Genomic DNA, 26,442 nt, shown 5'->3' on the forward strand with positions numbered 1-26,442 from the left:
AAGTGGCATTAGATGAGATGGGTAGTTGATGGACAGGTTGACATTGTTGGTTGAAGGAATCATTTCCCTTCAGCTTAAGTCTATGAAAAACTGAAGAGAGAAACAAGTTGAACTTAGCATGTGAGGGGAAGCAAAATGAGAATAAGATGAGCAAGTAGTATGCAAATAGAATGGCAGCTAACATGTAAGGGAAACTAATGGTTTCCTGTGGGGAAGTAAATACAAGTAGGTCATAAGAAAAGTGGTAGAATCAATCAGGGATCAATTAATTGATCTATGCATAGGGACAGAGTGTATCTTTGGAGTAGGAAATGCGAGGAAAGCTTAAGCAAGCTGGGGCTTTCCTCTTTGGAGTGAAGGATGATGAAAGGTAACTTGATAAAATTGTACAAGATGATAAGAAGCATAGATTGAGTGGACAGCCAGGGACTTTTTTCTGGGGCAAAAATGGCTTATACAAGGGGAGATAATTTTGCAGTGATTAGAGGAACGTATAGGGGAGGTGTCAGAAGTAAGATTTGTTTTAGACACAGAGTGTTAAGTGCATGGAATGCATTGCCAGGATGGTAGTAGAGGCAGATGCATTTGGGACCTTTAGGAGACTCGTAGGCATATGAATGAAAGAAAAATGAAGGCTATATGGAAGGAAGAGTTGGATCAGTGTTAGAGTAGGTTAAGAGGTCGGCACAATGTTGTGGGTCAAAGGCCTGTACAGTGCTGTATTGTTCTATTTACTATAAAGGAGTCGGTGGTAGTATGGATAAGAAAGTGGATTAAGAACAGAATCAGTAGATGCTTGTTGGATGATAGCAGACAGTGGATTTCTCCAGGTCAGTGCTAATACTAATATGTTTTAAGGTATATATTAAAGACTTGGAAATTAGTGTGTAGGATGAAATTTGATAATTTGCAAATCAGAGAAAATTTGAATGCTTTATTGGATTGCAAAAAAAAGTAGGCTGGCAAGATGGTCAGAGCAGTGGCAGGTGAAATTTAAGGGGTGCGAAGTTTTACTTGTTGGTGAAAGGAATGGAGATAATACTGAGGAGATGGCACCATCCTGAGCTGTGCAGGAATAGTGCGCACATGCCCACACATCTTTGCAATCCTGAACCTCATAAATAGAGGCAGAGTACAAAAGCAGGGAGGTGATGTTAAAACACTGCTTTGACCACAGTTGGAGTAGTGTATGCTGTATGCAACACCTTACAGAAGGTGTGAAGATCCTGAAAAAGTGGCAGAAGAGATTAACTCGAGTAGTTTAGAGACAATGGATTTCAGGACTTCATCTACATGGTTAGACTGAAGTAGTGAGGGTTGTCCTCTTCAGAGGGAAGGCTGAGAGGAAATTTAACAGAAATGTGTAAGAAGCATTAAGTTTTGAAAGAATAAATCAAGGAGAGCTGTCCGCTTTAGTTGTAGGTTGGTGGGGAGGGGAGAGAGTGGATTGTGGGGAAAGAGGAGAGACCACTGATTCAAAACCCACCCAGTTCACAGTATTTATGAAAGCATTATGCTGTTTTATATTTAATTATATTTCATATATGTGGTTTATGTCAACTTGTACACCTACAGAATATATTTTAATCTGTTAATATTATTGTGTTATTATTTTATGTGTTGTATGTGATATATGTACTGTGTTTTGTACCTTGGCTCCAGAGAAACATTGCTTCATTTAGCTGTATACATGTTGACAGTTGAATGAAAACAAACTTAAAAATGATGATCAAAGCAGACAGAAGGGGTGTGATTTTTGTTAGAGTGTTTATAATCTGGAATTTACTGTCTAAGAGGATTGGTGAAACAGATTCCAAGCTTTCAAAAGACAGTTGAGGAAATACAAATTGCCGAGTTTAGGGTAAGGAGCAAGGAATGATTTGAATTAATTGTTCAGCAAAAATCTGATGCAAATCCAATGAGACAAAAGACCTCCATGTTACATCAATTCAATTATTTGTTTTGAAATACATGTATCTCTGCCAACTCTCTGCATTTCTTTGTATTCAGTGACAATACCCTTTTTAAAATAACAGGTGGAGTAATGAAGGATGTCATATATTGAAGGATCCATGCCAAGTTACAAAGTGACACTTCAATGCATAAAGAGTAAATGCTTTCAGGGAATGGTTTTAATGGGAAATTAAACATACTTAAAATGGAAATGCCCCCACCCCCATACTTACCACTGTTACACCAGTAGTACATCTACAGACGAAATCAAAATTTGGACTGATGTTGCAGATAAAAGCAACTAGAATCTAGAGTGAGGTTCTTCAAAAGAGGAACTGTGGGGTGGTTCACACCAGGCTTTCACACCTGCTTTACTCCTCATCAAGTTTAGCAGCAGTGCAAAGAGTTTTCAATGTCACACCAAAGGTAGTGTATGGTAAATGGTCAAAGTTCCCCGTAAAAAGAGCATAGTGATTACACGGCAGGACTTTGATACAGGAACAGGGACACAACTTCAAGCATCATGGTGACAATTCAGATTCAAATAGTTAAATAAAGTTTAGAATTATAAATGGATAATAATGATAGGAACCAGAGGAAATGTGAGATGTTTTTAAATCCATTTGATTCACTGATGCCATTTGGTAAAAGAAAACTGCCATCCTTACCTGTCTCTGGACCCACAAATTTGGACAGCTCTTAACTAACTCCTCTGTTCATGGGACAATAAGGGGTGGATAATAAATTCTGGCAATGACAGATCTCTGCATTCCATGAGTGAATAGAGAAAGATAAATCACTTCTGTAAACTAAGTGACTTTTGGCACTAGAACAAAATGAAATGTACAGTATCCAAGTAATGAAATGATACTAAAAGAAATCAAATTATTAGACCAATTTTATAAACGACTCTGAAGTAAAAAGGGTAAAATGTTACAATAATGAACAAGGGGTATTTAACCCTCTCAAAAGATCAAATTTCATTGAAAGATTAATGATAAGATTGATTTATTCTGCAAGTGTGGAGTGGAAAAAAATGGGATTGCAACTCAGGCTGGCCCATTATTAAATGGAGCCTGTGCACAAGCAGAAAGGACGTTGCTCTTAAATTGATCTGCTTCTATTTGAGAACCATCTCATTCCCATTTGAACTAATTTGAATTGGCAATACCTCCAGACCAAGTTAAAGGGAAAGCTTTCAATGTGCTCAAAATCTTTCAAGATGATTGAAGCGGGTGACTGTATTGATGTATGTTTTAGTCACTAGAGAAAAGGAAATGCTTTGAAAAGCATCTTCTTCAAGATCAAGGGCACACTCCCACACAAAATGCTGGTGGAATCTTTGGGTCCAAATTTAGCCTCATTAATCATTCCTGAATTAGGGTGAAAGCAAGTCGTCCTCAATCTCGAGGGACTGCCTAAGCACTCAGAACATGGGTTTACAGCAAAGTAAAGGTAACATATATCAGAAAGCCACAACTGAGGACAAGATGAGGGACTTTTGTCACTTATGAAAATGAGTTTTAAAAGCTCAAGTTTAATGAACGTACTGCATGGGAGCTATAACTGAGTGTTCAGTGTTTAGGGTCCCTGACATAGTTGAATTTAAATGCTCCCTGTCCTTACCCATGGTAGAAACTTAAATTAATTCTCTGTGAATGTGGTTATCAATTTCAGTTGACTCTTCCATAGAAGAGAGTCTTGCTTCACCAAGCAAAACTCCATTGATATTATCCACCTTGGAAAGGTGTAGTTCCAAAATTCTGCTCCAATTAAAATGGCCTTTGCTTGACTCAATTGGGTTGATATATAATAATGCACAAATATTTCCACCTGCAAAATGTATGTATTGCAAAGGCTTTTCTCAATTTACAACACGTAGGACAATTCTGTGAGAAAGCAGAGCCTGTCTATTTGTAAATGCAAGTGCTAACAGGTGATTGATTCGGAAACTCACGATGAGTGATTATAATGGAATGTATATGTTGACAACCTGTCAGGTACCATGAGCGATCAGGATTGTGCTACAGGGGACTTTCAGGCACGGAAAGAACAATGAATATGTGGGTGGGGCTCTTCATGTGAATTAAAGATAGACTTACATGTAAGAAGGGTTGGGTGCCATTTGTATTTCATCCCTACTCTTCTTTTGTGGCAGTGTTGGAAAGGACAACAGTGTTAATATTGAATGGAAGTGGAACCAGAAGCAATTGTGAAGCCCCTAATATCCAGCCAATCAACCAACCATCACTACCTTGGTGCATGTGCCATAACTTAGTATTATGGTCGTGCATTCAAGGGTTGTCATTGCTCATGGAGCCATTTCCCAGTACAAGATAGCACCATCTAGTATGATAAAATGATTCGTAACTCCAGTTATTTGTTACAAAGACAGAAAATGCTGAAAATTCTCAATCATTATTTTATTGAAGATGTATGAATATGAGTTTATGTAAAGCCACATTCTTGTAACAAAGCCTGCTATTGCATTGCAACGATTCCTTGGTTAATGCTTCTCTGGATTATGACCGAGACCATGTAATTGAAAGATAACGAATTCTTTGAAATATTAATACAATGTAGAATAAACTGAAAGAATGCTGTCTATTTCAGTCCACTGTCAGAATTCTTACAATACCGCAGATGCCGGAAACCTGAAATTTTAAAAAATGAGATCTGGGAACATTCTGCAGATCAGGAAGTGTCTAGAAAATGAGCGGGGGGGGAGAGGGCACGAGAAAGATGAGCAATAAGTCGAAGTAAGGAAAATGTTACCATCCTGGAGTGGCAGGAATAGTGGAGAATGAACCACTGAATGTAGAAGCCAATGAGATGGGGAAAAAAAAGGAACATATTAAGAGTGCAGGAGGAAAAGGAAGGAGTGAATATGGAAGCATGGGAAGGGAAACACACAAATAATCAATTTCCATCTACACTTTCTATAGAAAGACTCTACATGCCCCCTAGGAGAATGACAAGGTGGTTCAACACTCAGCTCAAGTACATCATAAAATGATCACACAACTTTATCCCAGTGGACCAAATCTAGAATTGACTGTCACAGGTTAGGTTACCTACAAGGTCAACTTTGATTTTTCCTCCATTGGCTGTTGAAGTACCAAAGCACCTTAAAGCAAGTTATAAAAATGTTGTGAATCTAACTAGGAATTGCTCATTAACTATTCTGACAAACAATGAACTGGGCACATCCAGAATTGTCTTCAAAAAGGCCATTCACAAATGCTGGATGCTGATAGGAATCCATCCAATCAAAGTATTGGAGACTCTCTATTTTAACTGTAGCAGAGAGCATGAATACATTGAGAAAGGACACTGTGAAAGGCGATAATTGACTCCTCAGCTGAACGAGTAATAATTTTGGCGAGACACTCAACCACATTTGGAAAGAGTGCTTACACGCATTAAACATTTTCATATGGAGTTGAAAACCACCCTCTGTTGTATGTCCTAAATTACCCACTTTGGAAGCTGCGATGTAACCCGTGTATGTTGGACACTGACTCCAAAATTCAGTTCCTTTAAAGTCAATGGAATTGAATTTTAGAAGTAACTTAAATACACCCATGCTATGACAGTATCCTTTCAGCACACACAACCAAGGATGAATTCCAATTATGTACTTTAATTTTCTAAATGAGAGCTTTTCTGCTTCACACAAGGAACACTAGAAACCCCCAGCACTGTGTCATTTCTCTGTAGCTCTGGGTAGTTGTGCCACAGCATCAGCAGCAACCCTCTAATAATACCAGGTGATGAAGGCACAATTTGACAAGAGGGAATTTTAGTTTTTTTTTAAGCTAACTTCTTTATAATGATAGGAATGCAAAGCTTCAATCCATAATTCCAAATGTGTACAACATTCCCTATTACAGTCTATGAAAATTTAGTGCAAACACTGATGTAATGGTAAGATTCTGAAGGTAATGAAAAATGGGTATATTATATTTGGTGTGCATTTGTTAGAGTCCTATATAGTTTGTTTTAAAAGGCAATATCCAAAGTGACTGTCATACATTTTTACTTCACAACACAAAAACTATCACTGCCATCAATCTTTCCTACAGTCCCTGAAGAAATTCAGTTCTCAATACAAACAGCCCACATCTCCCTTAGCAACACAGCTTCACAAACATTCAAACACTTGGTTAATCTTCCTCTTCATTAGTTCCTTTCCACAAGAAGCCAACACAGCAACAGTCACTCTGCAAGCCTCATAAATAAGCAACAGCTCCCTGGATTCAGAAATCACCAGTTTTGAGGCCGAGGCTCCAGGAAAAGCCTTGGATACCGACCTTGAATTTGGCAACAGTCCTGTTGCTCCTGTGCCAGTTACTGTACAGAATGCAGAATAAATACAAATAATTTTGAGTCCGTTCTTCACATTACTGAGCAGCTTTTAGCACGGTCCTTTCTGATCTCCGAGTCACCCAGTAAATCTGTCCTTGGAGGCATTTGCGATACCCTCTTTAATCCCCGCTTGGAATTACTGCGTTTCAGATTTTTCTGCATCTTATTTACAGAAGCCAGGGTCGTAACATGAAATACATCACGGACACTATTCTCAGAAGCTTTAGATGAACATTCCACATAGGCCGTTGCTCCTATTTGCCGAGCCACTGTACTGCCCTAGAGAAATGGGGGGGGGGGGGGGGGGTGGAAGAAGGCGAATAAAAGTCATAATGTTAACCGGCACGGCATGAAGAAAGCATGAAATGTGTGCTTCACATTTAATTAACCTTCATCCATTATGTTGTCCAATACAAGTAATTTGAGCACAGCATGAAACGGCATCCAAGCAGCATTAATTCAAAAGCATGTCAAAATAGCCAAAGTAAGGCTTAGCTTCACTGTGTTTTAAGTGCTGATTTTGGAACGAGATGACCTTTGTGGGTTTTTTTTTTGAAGGGAACAGAAGCTCGTTTGTGCAAAATATATTACTGTGAAAATTCAGATAAAGTCAAACTGAGTTTTTAACCCTCTGATCTGCCTCTTACTCTTGTTCCTTCTTCTGCTTCAAGACACCTCCTTGTAAACTTAAGCAACAAGGAACCATTTGACTTTCATGTACGAGTGCAATTCCATGCTTGGGAGTCACGGGGTTGGGGGGGTAGCAATCAGGGAAGGAAGAGATCTTTGTGAAGTTGAACACTTCATGGAAGACCTCGAAACATCACATCATGCATTTGATTGCGTAGTTTCTTAAAGGCCGCATGCATTTCTAAAAGGATACTCTCATGACAAATGAAGAAAATAATTAATGTTTAAATAGCTTAGCTGTTCACACTGAAGTTCTAAGTATCCCAGATATGTTATACCAAATTATTCTTTGAATCCTTTCAATCAACCCCATGATGGTTAAGGAAGCAGCTATTTAGTTTCTTACTGATCCACAAAGCCAAAACAGACTTTAATCTAAGCTTTGGATTTTGAAAAACAGTCTGTTATATAAATAAGGCCCAGCCTTTGTGCAAAGAGTCTTGGTACCCAGTATAACAACATTAGTATAATTAAAGGCAAACAGCCACCTGTGGTCTATCAGGTACAGTTGCAGCTGTTTGAGTTAAGTAACCAGAATGTAATACAGTCACATGCTTTGTTAATTGGATAACATGATAGAACCAGTTCTTTAAGTTTTGTTGTTTTATGAAGCTTTACAGGGAACTAAAGAGACACGAAGCAGCATGATAAAAGAGGTAATTAATGAATTCTGAATAGCAAAACCATTACATATTGTTTGAGACTTTAAACCTGACAGAAATTAATATGGCTGATACACTTTCTTCCCTCCCCCCATCAACTAGGTGCTGCTCAACACTCAATAAATTTGCAGTTATCAAATCAGAACAGTTAATCTTAATGTATTGATAGTGCTGATGTCAAAAATAACACTTTTCTCTTACATACATACAGAGCATACTAAATAACCCCAAATCCAGGATCCACGTGGGGAAGGGAAGTGGGACTTACTAACCAGCTCTTTCACAAGTGGGGTCAGGTCATCCTTTCTGGCCTTTAGGAGTCAATGATTACTTATAATTTTAACAGGCATTACTGTAAACACAACCTTTAACTCATTTGATGTTTCAGATGTTAAATCCCATACCTATTTTGTTCAACCAAAGCCCAGGTAATGCACTTCAGAGCAATTGAGTGCTTCAATCTACATATCTGTTTTCTGCAAGGGAAGAGATGTGGGTGCTGAAGAGAGTCAAAGGTTTTTGTTCATCGGTGTGCGAGACGATCACATAGAGCTTGCCCTGCATGGATTGTGAAGTCATTGTGGTTTCTCAGATTAATAAAAAAATAAGTGCAGCACTTCAAGCTTCCTGAACCATCTCTGCTTCAGGACATCAAAAATGTGACTTCAGTGGCCAGGCAACCATGAGTTTGTTGCAAAGAATTACGAGCATTAACATCTACCAATTAGCTCCAGGTTCTTCACAACTTTCAAGTGGTTCATGTTTTTCTCCCTCAGCAGTTGAATTACATGGTTTAGAATATCAAGTAGTGTTAAAGGGGACCTTCAGTAGTCAGTATTGCTTCTTACTTGCTCAAGTCATCCATCCCTCTGTAACAGGTCCCCATTTCCAAAAGGATTCAAACTTTGACCCCCCCTCACTCCCACTGCCCCCCATGGTCTCTGGCATCTCTTTCAGTTATCTTATTTTATGCATAATATTTTCTATATAAAACTGACTTTTAAGGTCATATATACTCGTCAAATTTCAGTCACTTCAAGTGCATAAACAGAATTAATCTAGTGTGGAACAGCAGTTTTATGCTGCCACCTCTCAGCTCCAGACAAAAGGGATCAATGCTATCTGTGTGGACTTCCCACATTCTCCCTATGATGCAAGCAACAAAAAAATTTAAAGGGAGATGGGCACGTGCAAGGGAAATGAGGGGAGAACGGGATAGATCAGATTGTTCCGTTGAGAGCCAGCATGGAATCAATGGGCCAAATAGCCACCTTTGTATCATAATACGTACATACCTGTTCATGTGTAACTGGAATAAGCCTCTGCTTTGAGAGTTCCCTCAGGACGTTTAGATCTGTCCTCATGTCGATCTTACACCCAACCACCAACACTTTGGCACTGGGACAAAACTCTTGTGTCTCACCTTGCCACTGAAAGAAAAAAAACAAAATATGAAGAGATTATTTGAGCGGGCAATGAAATAACAAATCTCCAAATTGTTCACAAACTGCAAAAACAGTTACAATGGTCCAATGATGATTTAATGATTTTTAATCTTTTTTAAAAATGATTGTTTTGAGAGAATGTCCTGGGAAGAAGCCACATATCCAAGGTCAAGTCTCAATGTCCCAATCCTCCTGATTTAGACCATGAGGCATAATTACTAATTGGAAAAATAAATTCTATAATTTAAATCAGCAACTACCTATCTGTTGCTTGTGTTTACATGCAGTCTCAAGACTAGATGAAGGTATCTCATTGTCTGGTTCAGTTAGCATGAACTGTTTTCAACTTTCTCAAAATTTATTTGTATACTTCTGGTCAGACTTGAATGGATTACAGACATCAGGCCAATTAACCCATTAAATTTGAGAAATAAAGACACAAGAGACTGCAGATGTTGAAATATATAGCAACAAACAATCTGCTGGAGGACTCAGAGGTTCAAGCAGCATTTGCAGGAAGGAAGGAACTGTCAACATTGTAGCTCGAACCTCTGAGCTCCTCCAGCAGATTGATTGTTCCTTAAAGGAAATGAAATTCCTTCTAAAGTGATTATTTACTTAAAATTATAGAGCAATAAAGTCCTGAAAGATTACAGCTAAAGGTATTTTATTCAAGACAGTAAACTCAACTGAAAGTCCCATATGGTAGGCTGGTCTGGAAGGTTAGGTCCTGTGGAACCCCAAAGAGCTCGTTAGGTGGATACAAAATTGGAATAGAGGTAGGAAACAGGGGGTGGTAGCTGAAGTTTGTTTCTTAGAATGGAGTTTGGTGACTAGTGGTGTGCTGCAGGGATTGTGTTAGGACATTGTTATTCATTATTTATATAAATGATCTGGATGAAAAGGTACAAGGCTTGGTCAGTAAATGTGCAGGTGACACAAAATTAGGAGGGGTGGTTGAGGGGTGGAGGAGGTATCATAGATTACAGGGAGATCTTGATCAGTTCGGGAAGTGAACCAAGGAGTGGCAAATGGATTTCAATACACACAAGTCAGAGATGATGCATTTTAGAAAGTCAAACCAGAGAAGGATTTATACTATAAAGGGAGTGTAATAAAATAGAGGGTCCAAAAAGTGCATAGTTTGTTGAAAGCAGCATTGCAGATAGACATGATGGTAAAAAAAAAACGGTATTTAACATGCTGGCTTTCATCAGTCAGAGCACTTGAATATTAGAGTTGGGACATTATCTTGCATTAGCGAGACTGCATTTGGAGTACTGTGTATAGTTTTGGTCACCCTATTATAGAATAGATGTGGTTAAACTGAGAAGAGTGCAGAAAAGATTTACAAATATTTTGCAAGACTAGAGAACCTGTGTTACAAGAAGCAGGCAACAGGCTAGGTCATTATTCCTTGGGATGTAGGAGAATGAGGGGCAACCTTATAGAAGTATTTAAAATTATGAGAGACATCAATATGGTGGATGATAACAGTCCTTTTTTCCCCAGGGCAAGGTTGAGAAGAGAAAGATTTAAAAGGGGCTTGGAGGGCAACTCTTTCCTCACAGAGGCTGGTGAGTAAATGGAATGAGCTGCCAGAGCAAGTGGTAGAGGCAGGTACAATTATATCATTTAAGAAGCCTTGCACAGGTACATGGAGAGGTAGGGCTTGGGGGAATATGGGCCAAACGCAACACATTGAGACTAGGGCACTATGGAGAGCATGGACTTGTTGAACTGAAAGGCCTGTGCCCATGTTGTATTGCTCTTCAACTATGAATGCATGTTGCTTCATATCATACCACACAATGATAAAACAGACTCTCTGTAGAAGAGGGCAAAGGCAAACATCAAACAGAATACAAGGCAGGGATTTTAATTTTTTGCCCGCTCACTATTTGTTTGAGGGCAACGTTGCCTTAGCTGGATTGAGATTTGCAGATTGGTGAGGCATCGAAGGTGAGGTCTCTGGCACACAGCAAAGTGGAAAGTGGAGGGTTGGTGCAGGCTACATACAAGGGAGAGAAACTTGGAATGCAGAAGCCACAGGAGTTGGTAGGTCAGGAAAGAAGGAAAATTTGCTTCCCATTCAATTTTTACTGATTGTTGCACTGAACTTGTGAACATGATTGAGATCCAATTTTTGTATTTAAAATGACAGCCCCATTACTTTCTAATATGTGCTCTTTACCCAGAAGAGCAGAACAACAACAGTTAGACCACACTTCAGTATTGTGTTTGGGTCTGGTCACCTCATTATAGAAAGAACGTGGAAGCTTTAGAGGGTACAGAGGAGATTTACCAGGATACTTCCTCTATCAGAGGGCATGTCTTACGAGGATAGGTTGAGTGAGCTGGGGCTTTTCACTTTAGAGTGAAGGAGGAGAGGCTATTTATTTATATTTGCACGACAGTTATGATTCTTTAGATTTGTTGATTTTGCCCACAGGAAAATGAATCTCAGGGTTGTATACGGTGACATATATGTACTTTAATAATAAATTTACTTTGAACTTGATAGAGGTGTACAGATGAAAAAACACACAGATTGAATAGATAGCCAGAGACCATCTCCCCAGGGCAGAAATACCTTATATAAGGGGGCATAATTTTAAGGCAATTGGAAGCAAGTTTGGGGGGGGGGAATATTAGAATTAAGTTCTTTACACAGAGTGGTGGGCGTGTGGAACCTCTTGTCTGGGGTGGTGGTAGAGGCAGATACATTAAGGGAACTTAAAAAACTCTTACATGGGGACATGGATGATAAAAAAAAAGTTTGCTTACGTAGGAGGTTGAAGTTAGATTAATCTTAGAGTAGGTGAAATAATCATGGGCCAAAGGCCCTGTATTATGCTGTCATGTTCTATGTTGACGGGATGGCAGGGAATCAGTGTAGGTGAGCCACATCAGCTCTTTTGATCATCTACATGTGTGTTCCCAGTTGATCCCCTTTTAAACGAAAGAGCTTTGTGCCTTTATAATCTAATAGTGCTATAATTATATTTCCTACAAAGCATGTGTTCAGAAAGTAGAATTAATGCAAAGCAGGAGAGCATTCCTTCTATTATGAAAAGAATTCCATCCTCACTCTGATGAAGTTAATAAGGGACATCTTTGTTGCTTTATCAGTTACAAGATAACGTTATTTAACATAATTTGCTTTGGTTTTGCATTCCCAAAGGATGAAAGTAAGTCCACTCGCTCACTAGACATGAACATGTCCTGACCATGTTCTGCAGCTCTCCTTTCTCATACCACTAAATGCAGATTGCATAGTGTGGTTCCGAAGGACTCAGTGACCTGCGAATGATCCAAGCCCTCAGAATTCCTGCAGTTGGTTATCATACGTGTTGACAGTTTAGGAAGTTAGATAAGGATTAGACCTACTGTGACCCCCATAGAGAGGGGCATTTGAGTCAGGAATCTGCCAATGATGGGTCAAGGATCGCGCAGAGCAGGGCTGATTTATTTTCACTGGGTGTCCGACCTCTTCCACACACACCTCATCGTTTTCTTTTACTCCCAAAAACCTTGGGCTTCAGACACATTCCCAGAGGCTGTCACTTCACCGAACCATTGTTGAACCTGATGCTTATCGGACACTATCTCAATCCATTTTCCCGTACGCAGGTGAACAGAAGATTAAGGGCACCCACCTTGCACTGACTACAAGTTCCGTTTGCACAGTTCCAACCACTTCCAGTTGACAAGAACAGAGCTGCTGTCTTGCGTTCAAAAACCATAAATGAAATAGTGAGAACCTAAATATCCCCCTGGTAATTAAAACTGAGGCTCAATGGAAATCGCCAAACATTAAGTCGACCCATCAGCAACAGGCTCGTACTTACTGAGTTTCATTCAACGTGCAGCATGTCCGTCAAATACTTCTACTACAGTCCATTACTGTTCCCAGCTGAGTTGGCAAGAAATATGAAGTAGAGTGGGAGAAGAAAGATGAAATAAAAGGTTGAAACCAATGTCACCAAACACTTATTAACTCTTGCCAATCGCTTTGCTATGGTGACTTAAATGGAAAGAACAGATGGCAAGGAGGAGCATTCAGGATGGAACTGGGAACCTTGAGTTCACATGTCAGGCATTCACTGAGGCCTGCTTCATTCTTGACTTCTGAAGAATCTTTGGGTCGCAAAAGCATCAGGATCTAACACTGCCCCGCTGCATATCCGCAGCTTTTCTGTTTTTATACCAAAGTCTTAAAACCTCCTGTACTTACTCAATTCTTTGCATCTCAGTCCTAAATATCTGACCCCTTATCCTGAGATTATAACTTTTAATCCTTTCCAGCTGTGGGGTAGAGTCTCTCAGTATCCATTTTAGAACTTAAATCCTTCTCAATCATTACATAAAATGAGATTAGCCTTTTCTATTTCTATACTCATATTAGCAAATTATGCTCAAGCCGATCCAACAATAAAGTATTAATCTCTGGGAATCTGTTTGAAATGCAAGCTATTTGGGAGTAAAGGGAAATGAGGGGTATGGAGAAGAGGTCAGACGCAGAGTGATAAATCAACCCCACTATATGCGATCCTTGCCTCCCATTATTGAATCCCTGGCCTTTTCGATGGTATGCAAAGGCTGGCTGGGTGCGGACTACCTTTGTGGAATGGATTTGTGACACAACACTAAATAAGCTTATAAAATATATCATCTGGAGCCAGTGGTTTCCTTTGCGTCTGGGACAACAAGGCCACCCATTCCTAAACCACCAAAGCCGTTTTGATTAAAACGGCTTCCACATTCAAACATCAGAGTCAGAAAGTTCTGCCTTTTGTGTTCAAAAAGTGCAATTTATACCAACACAGTGCGACAGATTACTTGTTTCTACAACTGCAGTCAAGCTGTTACCAAGATCATTAATTTACAGCTTTCATACAGTGGTTACCATCCTACATGATTAAAACACATAATTTGATTTATTCCATCAACACTGTGTTATGTTATCTGCTGGTTTTAAGAAAATGATGTTAAAGCTTCAGACCTCCAGTGAAGGCTTGTGACAGGCCAGAGTTCTATGCATTCTCTGATATTGTCTGGAAATCCATTGATGTCAGCCATATAATTTGTGGAGAGGATTGCTCTGAGGTGTACTCTGAAGTAGCAAATTGCAAAGAGCAAAAATCCTTTGCATAAAGAACTCTCTTTTCATCTCAGTCCTAAAAAAGTTTTCTGTTCATCTCGGGACTACGACCCCGGTCCTTGTATCTCAGCACTCTCCCAGTCATTCCCTTTCAAGGTTTTAACTGTGAAATTTCATGTACATTAAGTATCTTGACCACTTTGCACAGGTAAATTTCTTGCGCTAAAGTTGGCTACAGGTTTCTTGGGACTGGTCATCTTCTTGTTTTCCACATGAAGCCATTATTTAGATACAAAATTACATCATTAGTTTACTTGACCACCGAGGGCAGCAGACAGCCAGGCATCCATGCATTACCAGCAAGGCTGGTAGGGGAGGTTGGAGGACAAGAGGAATTCTGAGTAATATAGGGTACTGAAGCTAACTTGCAGATTATTGCTCATACTTTCTTACAACAAAGAAGGGGCCATTCCGCCCATGAAATCTATGCTAGCTCTCCATCAGTCCCATAGGTTATTTCCCTGAAACTTATTTTCTATAATATACCCCTTCCCAATTCTCCTATTACACAGTTACACCAGGGGCAACTTACAGTGACCATTTAAACCATTAGCATGTCTTCAGAATGGAGAAGGAAAGAGGAGCACCTAAAGGAAATGCATATAGTCACAGAAATGTAAACTCCATAACGACGGTGCCAGAACTGAGGACTGAATCTGGAGGTCTGAGGCCGCAGTCCTAACTACTGCACTACTGTTACCTTGGTCTTGAATGAGATTTAAAACCTCTCTCATTTGTTGAACGAGCCTCTACCTAGACATTCACTTCGAGCCTTCTAGTGGCTGGCCATTGGTTTAGCACTGAGGAACCTGGGTAAAAAGACAACTTAAAGGGATCAAAAGACAAAAGGCGTGATAAATCAGGAAGCAATCTTTAGCTGACACACTCCTGGAGTTTCAAATAGTGCAAAAAAATAAGGAACTCCAAAGTGATGGGAGTCGAGTAACAACCGAGTTGGAACAGGAGATTGTGTGTGTCAAAATGAGCTTGAGAAACAGCCTGCAGCACATTTGAAATTTTAGAGAATCCAGCCAGAATGGTTAAGAGGGCTGTTCATAACTGCACTGAAAAACCAGGTCAAATGTTAATGTCTAGTCTACACTTCAGTTTTGATGCTGACTGATGTCAGATGAGACAAGGCTCATTTACTTTCAACCAGAAGGTTGAACGCAAGTGATTTAGGGATCAGAGAAAAAGGATGTGGAGAACAGATCCAAGTATTGTCTACGTTTATCACACGGGGAAGCTGAGCAGCCGCCTCATTACAGAAAAACAGAGCTCAGGCTAAATCCAGAAAGCACCGCCAGCTGTTAACAGAGATTAACACTGAGGGATAGGTGATTCATGATTACCAACAGCAAGTAGGGGAAATCAATGCCCACCATCCTCCACTCCACATCGGCCTGCTGCTCATTTTTCATCTGTCTCCCTTTTGCCTTGACATCAAATCTAATGCTGAGATTAGATTCTAATCTTACCACTTCTCAGGAGATCCAACAAACCACCTCAGCCATGGGAAAAGCAACTTATTGGCTATGCACTAAAATAAACTGCTGGTGGATACTAAGCTTCACTCACAGTTGCCCAAGCACCAGTTCAAACCCATGTTTGCATATTGCTTTAGCTGAGCCTTATGGGGCCTTGTATACAAGAGGTACGGCTGGATTTGGAATGAACGACTTTATTATGTTTCCAGTGCTAAGTTTTGGCACAAATTAAGGCAGGTGTCAAGGATTCTTGTGGATTTCTGGGGAACGACCACCCCAAAGGGCTGAAGCCAGTGAATGTCCTGTAAGTGAAAGTGAAGTAAAGGGGTTTGTTTAACTTCACAAGGGAAAAGAAAAACAAAACAACTCAAAGACCTGCAGAAAGTGTTCATTTTACAAAGCTGGGCAGTACATATGATTTTAGATATCTGTAATGAAGGCTGGAAGATGTGCTTCAGCAAGACCTTGTTCTCATTGCTTCACCGTGAGGTTGAGGACTTGTCAACCATGTCACTGAAAGGTCTCTATCTGGTACTTCAACCATGGGCAAAGTTTTGTAGGCAGGAGTATTCTAGAGTATCCTGTGTGCTAACTTTACAATGCTCATAAATCAAGCCCTTTCTGAGCAAGCCTGCTCTGAGAGATGCCCTGTGCTTATTGGAATATAGTAAAATTATTAAATAGTTTTCCAATGTGCTTGCCCTTTTTATATAAGGAGCACTGAACTTACCTGCAGCTAATGTAACTTGATCATTTCTTTCCTACCCTGACATCATTTCTTCATGTCAGCAGTCTTCCTGTTAGTGCAAGTCGTCGAGACTCACAACAACTTGCATTTACAAGTGTCTTTTACAGGGAAGCATCATAAAGTTCTTCACAAGGGTATCAGCAAACAAAAGTTTGATGGTGACCCAGATTTGAGCAATTATGACAGGCAACCAAAAGCTTAGTCAGAGGTTGAGGTTTTAAGGGGTGGTATAAGGAACAGAACAAGATAGTAGGACAAGAGGCTAAAGGTAGGAATTACAGAACATGGGAACTGAAAGCATGATCGCTGATTATGAAACAACTAATATCGGGAATGCTCAAAATACTGCAGTTGGAAGTGTAGGAATCTTAGAGGGTTGGGGATTTGAAGGAGGTTACAAAGACCAGAGAATAAAGCAAACACAAGAGATTCTGCAAATGTTGGAAATCCAGAGCAACACACACAAATGCTAAAGGAACACAGCAGGTCAGGCAGCATCTTTGGAGATGAATAAACAGTTAACGTTTCATGCATCAGGAGAGTAAACCTACTGAAGAATTTAAAAATAATGAGAAGTTAGAATTTTAACATCAAGTCCTCCTGCTCTAAAGAAAGTAAAGCGGTGATTGTTGGACAGGGCATGATGTAAATTATGAGAGGGTAAGGCTTTTAATGACAATGTTTATAAAGGAAAACTGGAGACTCAGCAGGATGTCATTGGAATAATCTAATCTGAAGGCAGGTAAGGGGTTCAGAAGACAATGAAGAATGAGGCAGAAGTGGGAAAGGGCCAATAGTCAAGGAGGGTGACACGAGGTACTTTAGGTGAAAGTTAGTCCCTTCTCAGTGCATGAACAATACCCTTGCATTAGCCAACCAACATTTACCCTTGCATTAGCCACCAACATTTAAAGGTTATGGTGAGAAGGCGGGGGAGTGGGACTAAATGGGAGAATGGATCAGCTCATGATAAAATGGCACAGCAGACTCGATGGGCCGAATGGCCGACTTCTGCTCCTTTGTCTTATGATCTTATGGTCTTATTGAACAGGTTTAGCACACTTGTAGGCACAGTTATCATTCTTGGACTGAAATATAAAAATACGGGACAGGAATTTCCTGGGGATTGGCTTCACTATTGGAAGCACACTTGAGGAGAACTTTCCAGATCGATGTCATGTGTTTTGACATAGTGATGGTATAGTTCAGGAATCTTAAGTGGCGTGTTGCTGAAAGTCTAGAGGATCTGTTGACCAAAGGAATGACTATAGAAGCAACTGATATTTGGTAATACTCAAGTAAACTAATGGCAACTTCACCAGGAATCATTCCCACCAGTCAAGACAACCTGCATCTCCAAACAACATCTACACACGGTGGGAGGAGGCACCCAATTCCATTTCCAGCAAAACTAAAGCAAAAATGTTGTAACTCAGTCAAGGTACAGCAATGCCCTTCCCAACCTGGGAAATTCAAGTTCACAATATTGGTTCCCTTTTTTTCTTAAAAAGGCACACACAACCACTTTGAAATCACACAAGTGATAACAGACCCCATTTGGCATGTCCCACATAACTGCAATGACCCGAGCATCACAATATTCATACTCCTCACTATATATACATCAAAGTAATGGGATTTTGTGGCAAGAAACAGAACCTTGTGGTGAATTAATGGAGATACCAAAAGGTGAAGGGCAAAGGATGGATTTAAATACTCCACTATTAACCAGTAGGTCTGGATCAATACAAGACCAACGTTTCCTAGTTTTAAAACAGTGGAAGTGAAACAGCAATTTGCACAAACCCATATGGTAAAGAACTTGCATTACACCAGTGACAATGCAATGCATTCAGTACATCCCAAGTTCATACAGAAAGCCATCTTCTCTTTAAGTGATGGCCAGGAGGCAGGTTCTTCATGGTTTGCTCCTCTTTACTCCCTTCAAATCTGTCTTAGTCACACTGTAGCCCAGTGCATCACAGGAAAAGCCCTCTCCACCATTGAACACGTCTACAAAGAACACTGCCATGGGAAAGCAACATCCATTATCAAGGACCATCACCATCCTGACCATGCTCTATCAGCAGATGAGCCTTAAGTTCTACACTACCAGTTATTACCTTTCAACCATCAGCCTTCTGAACCAACGTGGAAAACTGCACTTACCTCAACACTAAAAAGGTTCCACAACCTACTTTCAAGGCCTTACTTTGAGCAGCACCCAGTTGGACATTGGAAACCTGAGAAGACGTAGCTCACTCAGGTTTGCGGATCAAGTAGAAAATGCAGCGCATCGCAGCAGTTTGGAGCATTGAGCAGCGGCAAATCGGAGGCTGGAATCTCGAGGAGACGTAGCTCATTCAGGTTCACCGATTGAGCAGAGAAGGAGCGTTTTGTGACAGTTTGGAGCTCTGAGCAGTGGCCAATCAGCGATTGGAAACCCGAGAAGATGTGGCTCACTCAGGTTCACCGATTGAGTAGAAAAGGCGCATCTAGCGTCAGTTTGGAGCTTTGAGCAGCGGCAAATTGGAGAGCAGAAGCCTAAGATGTAGCTCACTCAGGTTTGCCGATTGAGCAGAAAATGCAGCGTTTTACGACAGGCTGGAGCTTTGAGCAGCAGCAAATTGGAATCCAAAGGATACGCATCTCACTCAGGTTCACTGATTGAGTAGAAAAGGTGCATCTGGGGTCAGTTTGGATTTTTGAGCAGTGGAAAAACAGAGAGCAGAAGCCTGAGAATACAAAGCTCACTTGGTTTACCGATTGAGTAACAAAGGCAGTGTTTTGCGGCAGTTTGGAGCTTTGAGCAGCGGCAAATCAGCGAGTGGAATTCAAAGGAGATGTAGCCCACTCAGGTCCACCAATTGAGTAGAAAAAGGCAGCGTTTTGCGACAGTTTGAAGCTTTGAGCAGCAGCAAATCAGAGAGTGGAATCCAAAGGAGATGTAGCTCACTCAGGTTCACCAACTGAGTAGAAAAGGTGCGCCTTGCAAGGGTTTGATGCTTTGAGCAGCGGCAAATCAGAGATTGAAAGCCTGAGAAAATGTAGCCCACTCAGGTTTGCTGATTGAGTCGAACAGGCAGTGACTTGCAGTATTTTCTAGCTTTGAGCAGCGGCTGATCGGCTATCAGAAGCCTGAGAAGACATAGCCCACTCAGGTTCATGGATTGAGTAGAAAAGAAACACCTAGCATCAGTTCAGAGCCTTGAGCAATGGCAAATTGTAGATTGGACACCTGAGAAGATGTAGCTCACTCAGGTTTGCTGATTGAGTAGAACAGGCAGTGACTGCGGCAGTTTCTAGCTTTGAGCAGTGGAAAATCAGTGATCAGAAGCCTGAGAAGACATGGCTCACTCAGGTTCAAGGACTGAGCAGAAAAGGCAGCATTTTGTGACAGTTTGGAGCTTTGAGCAGCACCCCATCGGATATCGGAAGCCTGAGAAAACATAGATCACTAAGGTTCACCAAAACAGCAGCATTTTGCATCAGTTTGGAGCCTTAAGCAGCAGCAAATCAGAGACTGGAAGCCTGAGAAGACGTAGCTCACACAGGTTTACCGATTGAGTCGAAATGCAACTTGCGTCAGTTTGGAGCTTTAAGCAGCGGCAAATCAGAGATTGGAAGCCTGAGAAAATACAGCCCACTCAGGTTTACCGATTTGAGTTGAAAAAGTGCATCTTACGTCAGTTTGGAGCTTTGAGCAGTGGCAAATCAGAGATTGGAAGCCTGAGAAAATATAGCCCACTCAGGATTGCTGATTGAATAGTACAGGCAGTAACTTGTGGCAGTTTCTAGCTTTGAGGAGCAGCCAATCAGTGTTCAGGATTTATGGGCAAAAGCAAATTAAAATAAGGCAGGGCAGAGCGGCCATCATTGGAGTGGTCAGAGTTAGAGTGGAGATTTTGAGGCTTTAGCTCTTCAAGGTTTCACAGAGAAGGCAAAAAAGCTGTAGGTAGGGTACCCCCCCCCCCATACACAATGCCATTAGTTTCAAAGAAAATATGCAAAATGATAGGTCTGGTCTGCAGGTTGAGATTCTAAATTGGAGAAAGGCCAATTTTGAGGACAAGCTGGTTTTAAAAGGATGTTGCCAACTCTGAAGGACCTGAGTTATAAGGAAAGATTGAATAGATTAGGACTTTATACCACAAAATGCTGGAGGAACTCAGAAGGCCAGGCAGCATCAATGGAAAAGAGTAAGCATACAACGTTTGGGCTGAGACCCTTTATCAGGACTGAAGAAAAATGATAAGAGATTTCCAGCATCTGTAGGTTTTCTCTCATTTGAGATTGAGAGGGGATTTGACAGAGGTATACAAAATTATGAGGGGTATAGATAGGGTAAATGCGAGCAGGCTTTTTCCAATGAGGTTGTGTGTGACTGCAACCAGAGGTCATAGGTTAAAGGTGAAAAGTGAAAAGTTTAAAAGGAACAGGAGGGGAAACTTCTTAACTCAGAGGGTTGTGAGAGTGTGGAATGAACTGCCAACACAAGTGGTGCTTGCGAGCTCGATTTCAGTGTTTAAGAGAAGTTTGGAGAGGTGCATGGATAGCCATGATATGGAGGGCAACGGTCCCGGTGCAGGTCGATGGGAGTAGGCAGTTTAAATGGTTCAGCATGGACTAGATGGGCCGAAGATCCTGTTTCTGTGCTGATCATTTCTATGACTGTGACTGCACAACACATGTTCTCAGCATTATTTATTACTGATATTATTTGTTTATTTTTGTATTTGCACACTTTGCCTTCCTCTGCACATTGGTCGTTTGTCAGTCTTTGTGTGTTGTTTTTCATTGATTATTATATTTCTTTATTCTACTGTAAATGCTTGCAACAACATGAATCTCAGGGTTGTATATGGTGACATATACATACTTTGATAATAAATTTACTTTGAACTTTGAATTTATTTAGATTAAATGTTATTTGCAATTTTCTGCATGCGATTTGCATGAAATGTTTTCAAAATGTAATTTTCTGCACTGTTGGAAGTAGTTTCTATTATTACCCCAACACACCTACAGTTCACTCGTTTCTAGGTCTTGCATGGTATTACAATAGATTTTCCAATGAACTAGGTAAATTTAAAGGAAGTATGAGAACTAGGGGCTTCACTATGGAAAGGGGAAAAGCGCCTTCTACTTAGAATATTAGCTCAGTTTCCCTTCCCACAGGTACAGCCTGGCCTGCTAAGAAGTTTTCTTTTTTATTAGTGAACCGGGGATCTGGCGAGCAGAAACAAGCATGGGAAGCAATATCTGCTGAGCCAGTTGGGAATTTTGAATGGTCAGATAGTGGATTATTGGAGTTTTATTTCAGGAGGTCTAGCTAGCTCAGGTCTGAGATCAGAGTTGATGTGTGAGCTGTACCCTGCCACCTACCAAAATACATTCTCCTTAAAGGCTGTGTTGTGCTGTTCTGAAGCAAATGTAGTAAAAAAAAAGCAAACATAATAATTACCTTTAAAGCAATTTTACATTTTTACTAGTTTATCAAACTTAATGAATTAGTACTCTGCTGAAATTTTTTAATAAAGATTTACCAGTAGTCAGAATTACTGCAGAAAGAAATTCATTTGCAGTATGCTGGTGCTAACATCAGTGGTTCACACAAAAACTGCCAAGACTTCTTCTCTCATCCGTTTCAATAGGAGCAAGCGCCCTTTCAGATTAAGGCCATCGTGATCATCAGTGCAGCTGGCATTTTCAATGGAAATTCTGACTAAACACTGGCACCATTTTCAAAGGGGAGCTGAGGGAGGCGGTTTGGTTTACTTGCTGGAGAGCCGACAGATTTGATTCTGCACATGTACACTCACTCAGGCACACACTATCCCCTTCTTTCCCCCACCTCACACAGCCCCAGCAATGAGTACATGACTTCCAAATGTCTCAATGATATGACTCGTCATTAGTGACAAGCAACAGCTACAGGGATTGTGGTATAATATCATCAGCATATTTTTTCAAAGTATGGCCATCTGCTTATATGCCAATTTGGACATAAATAAACTGGGTAGAGGAACGTACAATTTACAACAGATTACTTAGAAGAATAACCACGTGAGGAGCCTACTTTCACCTTAAGATAGGCTCATTTCACATTCATTTCTGGCCAACTTGGATCAATATTTTTCCCTAAAGATTTTGCTTTCCAATGCTTGTAAATTTCTGGGATAAACTTCCATTCCTTTTCTCTCTGTTCAGTCCCGACCGTACAACATAGTTAAACTCAAATTAGCAGGACTTCCTTTCCAGCTATCTAAATTAATCTGACTTCTGTGGGTTTTTTTCCTTGAACGATTCGAAAATGTTATTATCATAGTGTCCTAACAACTCCAATTAGATAAGCTGGTTTTTAAAAAATGATGTTATTTAAACAGATCTCAATATCAATTTTATTTTAAAATCTTCACAAATGCTGTCAGTGTTGTGTCATTTATTGCAATTTTATCTCAGATTTATGCAGGTTGTAAGAGCATCAAACGGGAACATGGTATGAATTTACTATGCTATTAAAAGACCAGAATAATCTTGAGGGAAAAGTGGAGCTCATAAAAAGCAGAGAGACATGCTAGACATGAGATAATAAGGCGATCTTGTAAGAAAAAACAAAATAGCATTCTCAGATGTTAGTTGTGTCAGAGAGTCCACCACAACTCAGAACTATTAATCCTAAAATACCTGTCACAAGGGAGTTATATTCACTCATGTTTTAAACATGAACAACTGATCTGAACCCTCTTTGTCTGATGCTTTTTTGTGTAAAATGCCGTATAGCAGGAATGATTGGGCAAGAAGGATTTTCTACAGATTTAGTCAGCGAGATTAACTAGATCAATAGGCCAGAGATTCTCTTGCTTGCATTACTGATAAACAGAATTTTGGTTGATTTGGATTCCATGATTTACGACTTAAGGCAAGGTATTTCCTGGTGTACAAGCAAGATGTTCTGAAATATAAAAACAGCAACAATTTAATGATGAAATCATTCTATTGCAAAATGACAAGCTATCTAGTCACTGTTTAAAGAAAATAAGATGAAAATTGTCCTTAGCTGCACACAGTGCATGCATAATATAATACCATTCTCAATCTGAGCCCCGCTTCTTAAAAACTGGTTCTATTGAAAACAATAACATCAAACTGCAGAGAGGTTATTCTATGCGTTAATGCTACTCAGCTGCATATTTGATGCTTGCGACTCTTGAATTTCTCACCCTTTAAAATCTACTGCCACTTCCCACATCACACATTTATTCCTTTAGAGTTCAGATGACTTTCTGCTAGACTATCCTGCTCTTCTGTAGGGATAAAATAACATGAAACTTTCAAATACTGTTCCCTCCCTGTGGGGAGCACTCACAAGTTCAGCAGTTGATTGCTGAAGAAGAGCGTAAAATAATATTTAATTGGCACTTTATTAGGTACACCTGTACATCATGGCTAACACAAGACGGCACAGTTTTAGAGTGGTGAGAGCATGGAATGGGCTGCCGGCAACGGTAGTGGAGACAAATACGATACTAAGAGACTCCTGGATAGGTACATGGAGCTTAGAAAAATAGAGGGCTATGGGTAAGCCTATGTAGTTCTAAAGTAAGGACATGTTTGGCACAGCTTTGTGGGCCAAAGGGCCTGTATTGTGCTATAGGTTTTCTATGGTTCTATGGTAATACAAATATCTAATCAGCCAATCGTGTGGCAGCAACTCAACAACAGTGTCTAGAGCTTACAGAGAATGGTGCAAAAAAAACCCAGTGAGTGACAGTTCTATGGGTGAAAATACCTTGTTAATGGGGGAGCTCAAAGGAGAATGGCCAGACTGGTTCAAGTTGACAGGAAGACAATCTCATAACCACACTTCACAACTGTGGTGTGCAGAAGAGCATCTCTGAATGCACAACACAGCAAACCTTGAAGTGGATGGGCTACAGCAGCAGAAGACCATGAACATACACTCAGTGGCCACTTTATTAGGTATAGGTAGATGTGTATAGGTCTATTAGCAACTACAACTGTGACAAAAACAAAAAAGAACCAGAAACACACAGATCAGTGCACAGCTGTAAGAAGATAAATTAACATTTAAGATCTGACCTTCTGCCAAATTGCAGCTTTTTCTGGTTTCTAGCCTTAGAGTTTTTACCCTTATTAAAGCTGTGACTGACACATTTGAATGCCAAGGAAACTAGACTCGAATCAGTGGGTATTACAAAAAGTTCATAACATGACCCTATAAAAACTTGTCACTGAGATATTATAGCTTGAAATTTGCGTTCTGAAGTGTCATTTCTCACTCCTTTTCACCGGTTATCAATTTTTATCTGTCCTCTCTTGTGAATTACATTCAAACATTAATATTCATAAAGTCTTGTTTTATCATCTCATCTAGATGACAGCAGTTTTGAACGTGCTGCACTCTCTCAGGCCAACACAACTTTTAATTAAAGCTTAAAGTTTGGGCCTCAAAATCTGTTTGGGCTTTGAGAATTAAATTCAAGGTTACTTTGCATTTCCTTTGAACTTTATTCTTCATGGATTCCAAAATTATATTGTAAAATTTGCTCTTGCAGGTTCAAACATATACACTGTCCAACCATTCTCTCAGGAAAGAAGACACTTATGTTTTAAAATGTTGCTTAAAAGAAAAAGCTCTAATTTTTAACAGAAGACTTATGGAAATAACAATATTTGACTACATCCATTCTTTAGCATGTCTTGACAGAGGACCTGGAAGGAAAAATACAGTTTTGTGTATCTGACTTTTCACTGATCATTTGCTCCATCATGTTTATGCTTCTGTGCTAATATTAAAGAAATAATTCCAGTATCAATCTGCAATGACTCTTCCTCTAAGCCTTGTATTTTCAATGCTTGAAATTACTTCAAAGAGATGTTCAATAACAATAATTGGTTATATTGTTTGATTAGGTATCTGGGTTCATTAATTCAACGTTGTTGGGGCATATCTTCCTCAGAGTAAAATCCAGATTAAAATGAGCACAGCCAGAAGTTTCACCCAGTTGTGCAAATCAATGTTGCTAGAACACATACGGAAGGAGATTTCTGCCTTCCTGCCGTGCTGATACTTTTCCTTTAACTTCCTTTAAAATGCAAGTGCAACTCAACTGGTCTTCTTCCTTCTAATAACCAGAGGCAGACACCAACCTTCTTTAAAACACTGTCTAGAGTCTCTGGACGACTGATGTCAAAACAGATTAGCACTGCATCCGAGTCAGGATAGGCCAGCGGGCGAACATTGTCATAATATGCTGATCCTGGAGGGGACAGAAGAAAAAGAGCAAAGATGTCAAAATGGGATGTGGAAGGAGAGTTATTTTATGCAGGCCCTGCCAAGACTAAGCAATATATAGCTTCATAATAAAAAAAATGCACTAAACAGAAATTTTCCACAGCAGGATGTTGACATCAGCAAAACAGAAAATTGCTGAGCCTATCATTTGTCAGAAAGCTTTATGCCTGGGTGAGTCCACCTGTAAAATAGCAAGTGAATGGCACATCAGATTACTCTTGAAAAGGCTGGTTAATGGTTGCAAATTGTTCATAATGAGGAATGTTTGAAAAATGAAAATAAAATAAAATCCACTTTATCAAATCATTTATGTTGCAGTTGTACAAGTCGTTGGTGAGGCCACACTTGGGTACAGTTACGGTCACCCTATTATAGGAAAGATTAGTTAAACTGGAAAGAGTCACGAGGATATTGCCAGGACTCGAGGGCTTCAGTTGTAGCGAGGGGTCAGCTAGGTTAGTTCTTTATTCAATGGGCTGTAAGAGAATGAGGGGCCTCCTTAGAACGGTTTATTAAATCATGAGGGACATCGATAAGGTGGATGGTAGCAGTCTTCTCCCCAGGACAGGGGAGTCCAAAACTAGGGTGCATAGGTTTAGGATGAGA

At 40.1% G+C, this 26,442-nt stretch overlaps 1 protein-coding gene across 1 annotated transcript in view; it reads right to left on the reverse strand.

Moving 5' to 3' along the window:
• Window positions 1-2,883: 2,883 nt before the first annotated feature.
• rnd2 (Rho family GTPase 2) overlaps window positions 2,884-26,442 on the reverse strand; it is a 71,283-nt gene continuing 47,724 nt past the window's right edge. Inside the window, exons 3-5 of the mRNA XM_072249020.1 lie at window positions 25,692-25,801; window positions 8,969-9,103; window positions 2,884-6,600 (exon numbers count right to left, since the gene is read on the reverse strand). Of these exons, the coding sequence (XP_072105121.1) occupies window positions 6,352-6,600; window positions 8,969-9,103; window positions 25,692-25,801 (494 nt within the window). The 3' untranslated portion in view covers window positions 2,884-6,351. The remainder of the gene's footprint in view (window positions 6,601-8,968; window positions 9,104-25,691; window positions 25,802-26,442) is intronic.

Source organism: Mobula birostris, chromosome X (genome assembly GCF_030028105.1).
Source record: "Mobula birostris isolate sMobBir1 chromosome X, sMobBir1.hap1, whole genome shotgun sequence".
NCBI classification, from domain to species: domain Eukaryota; kingdom Metazoa; phylum Chordata; class Chondrichthyes; order Myliobatiformes; family Myliobatidae; genus Mobula; species Mobula birostris.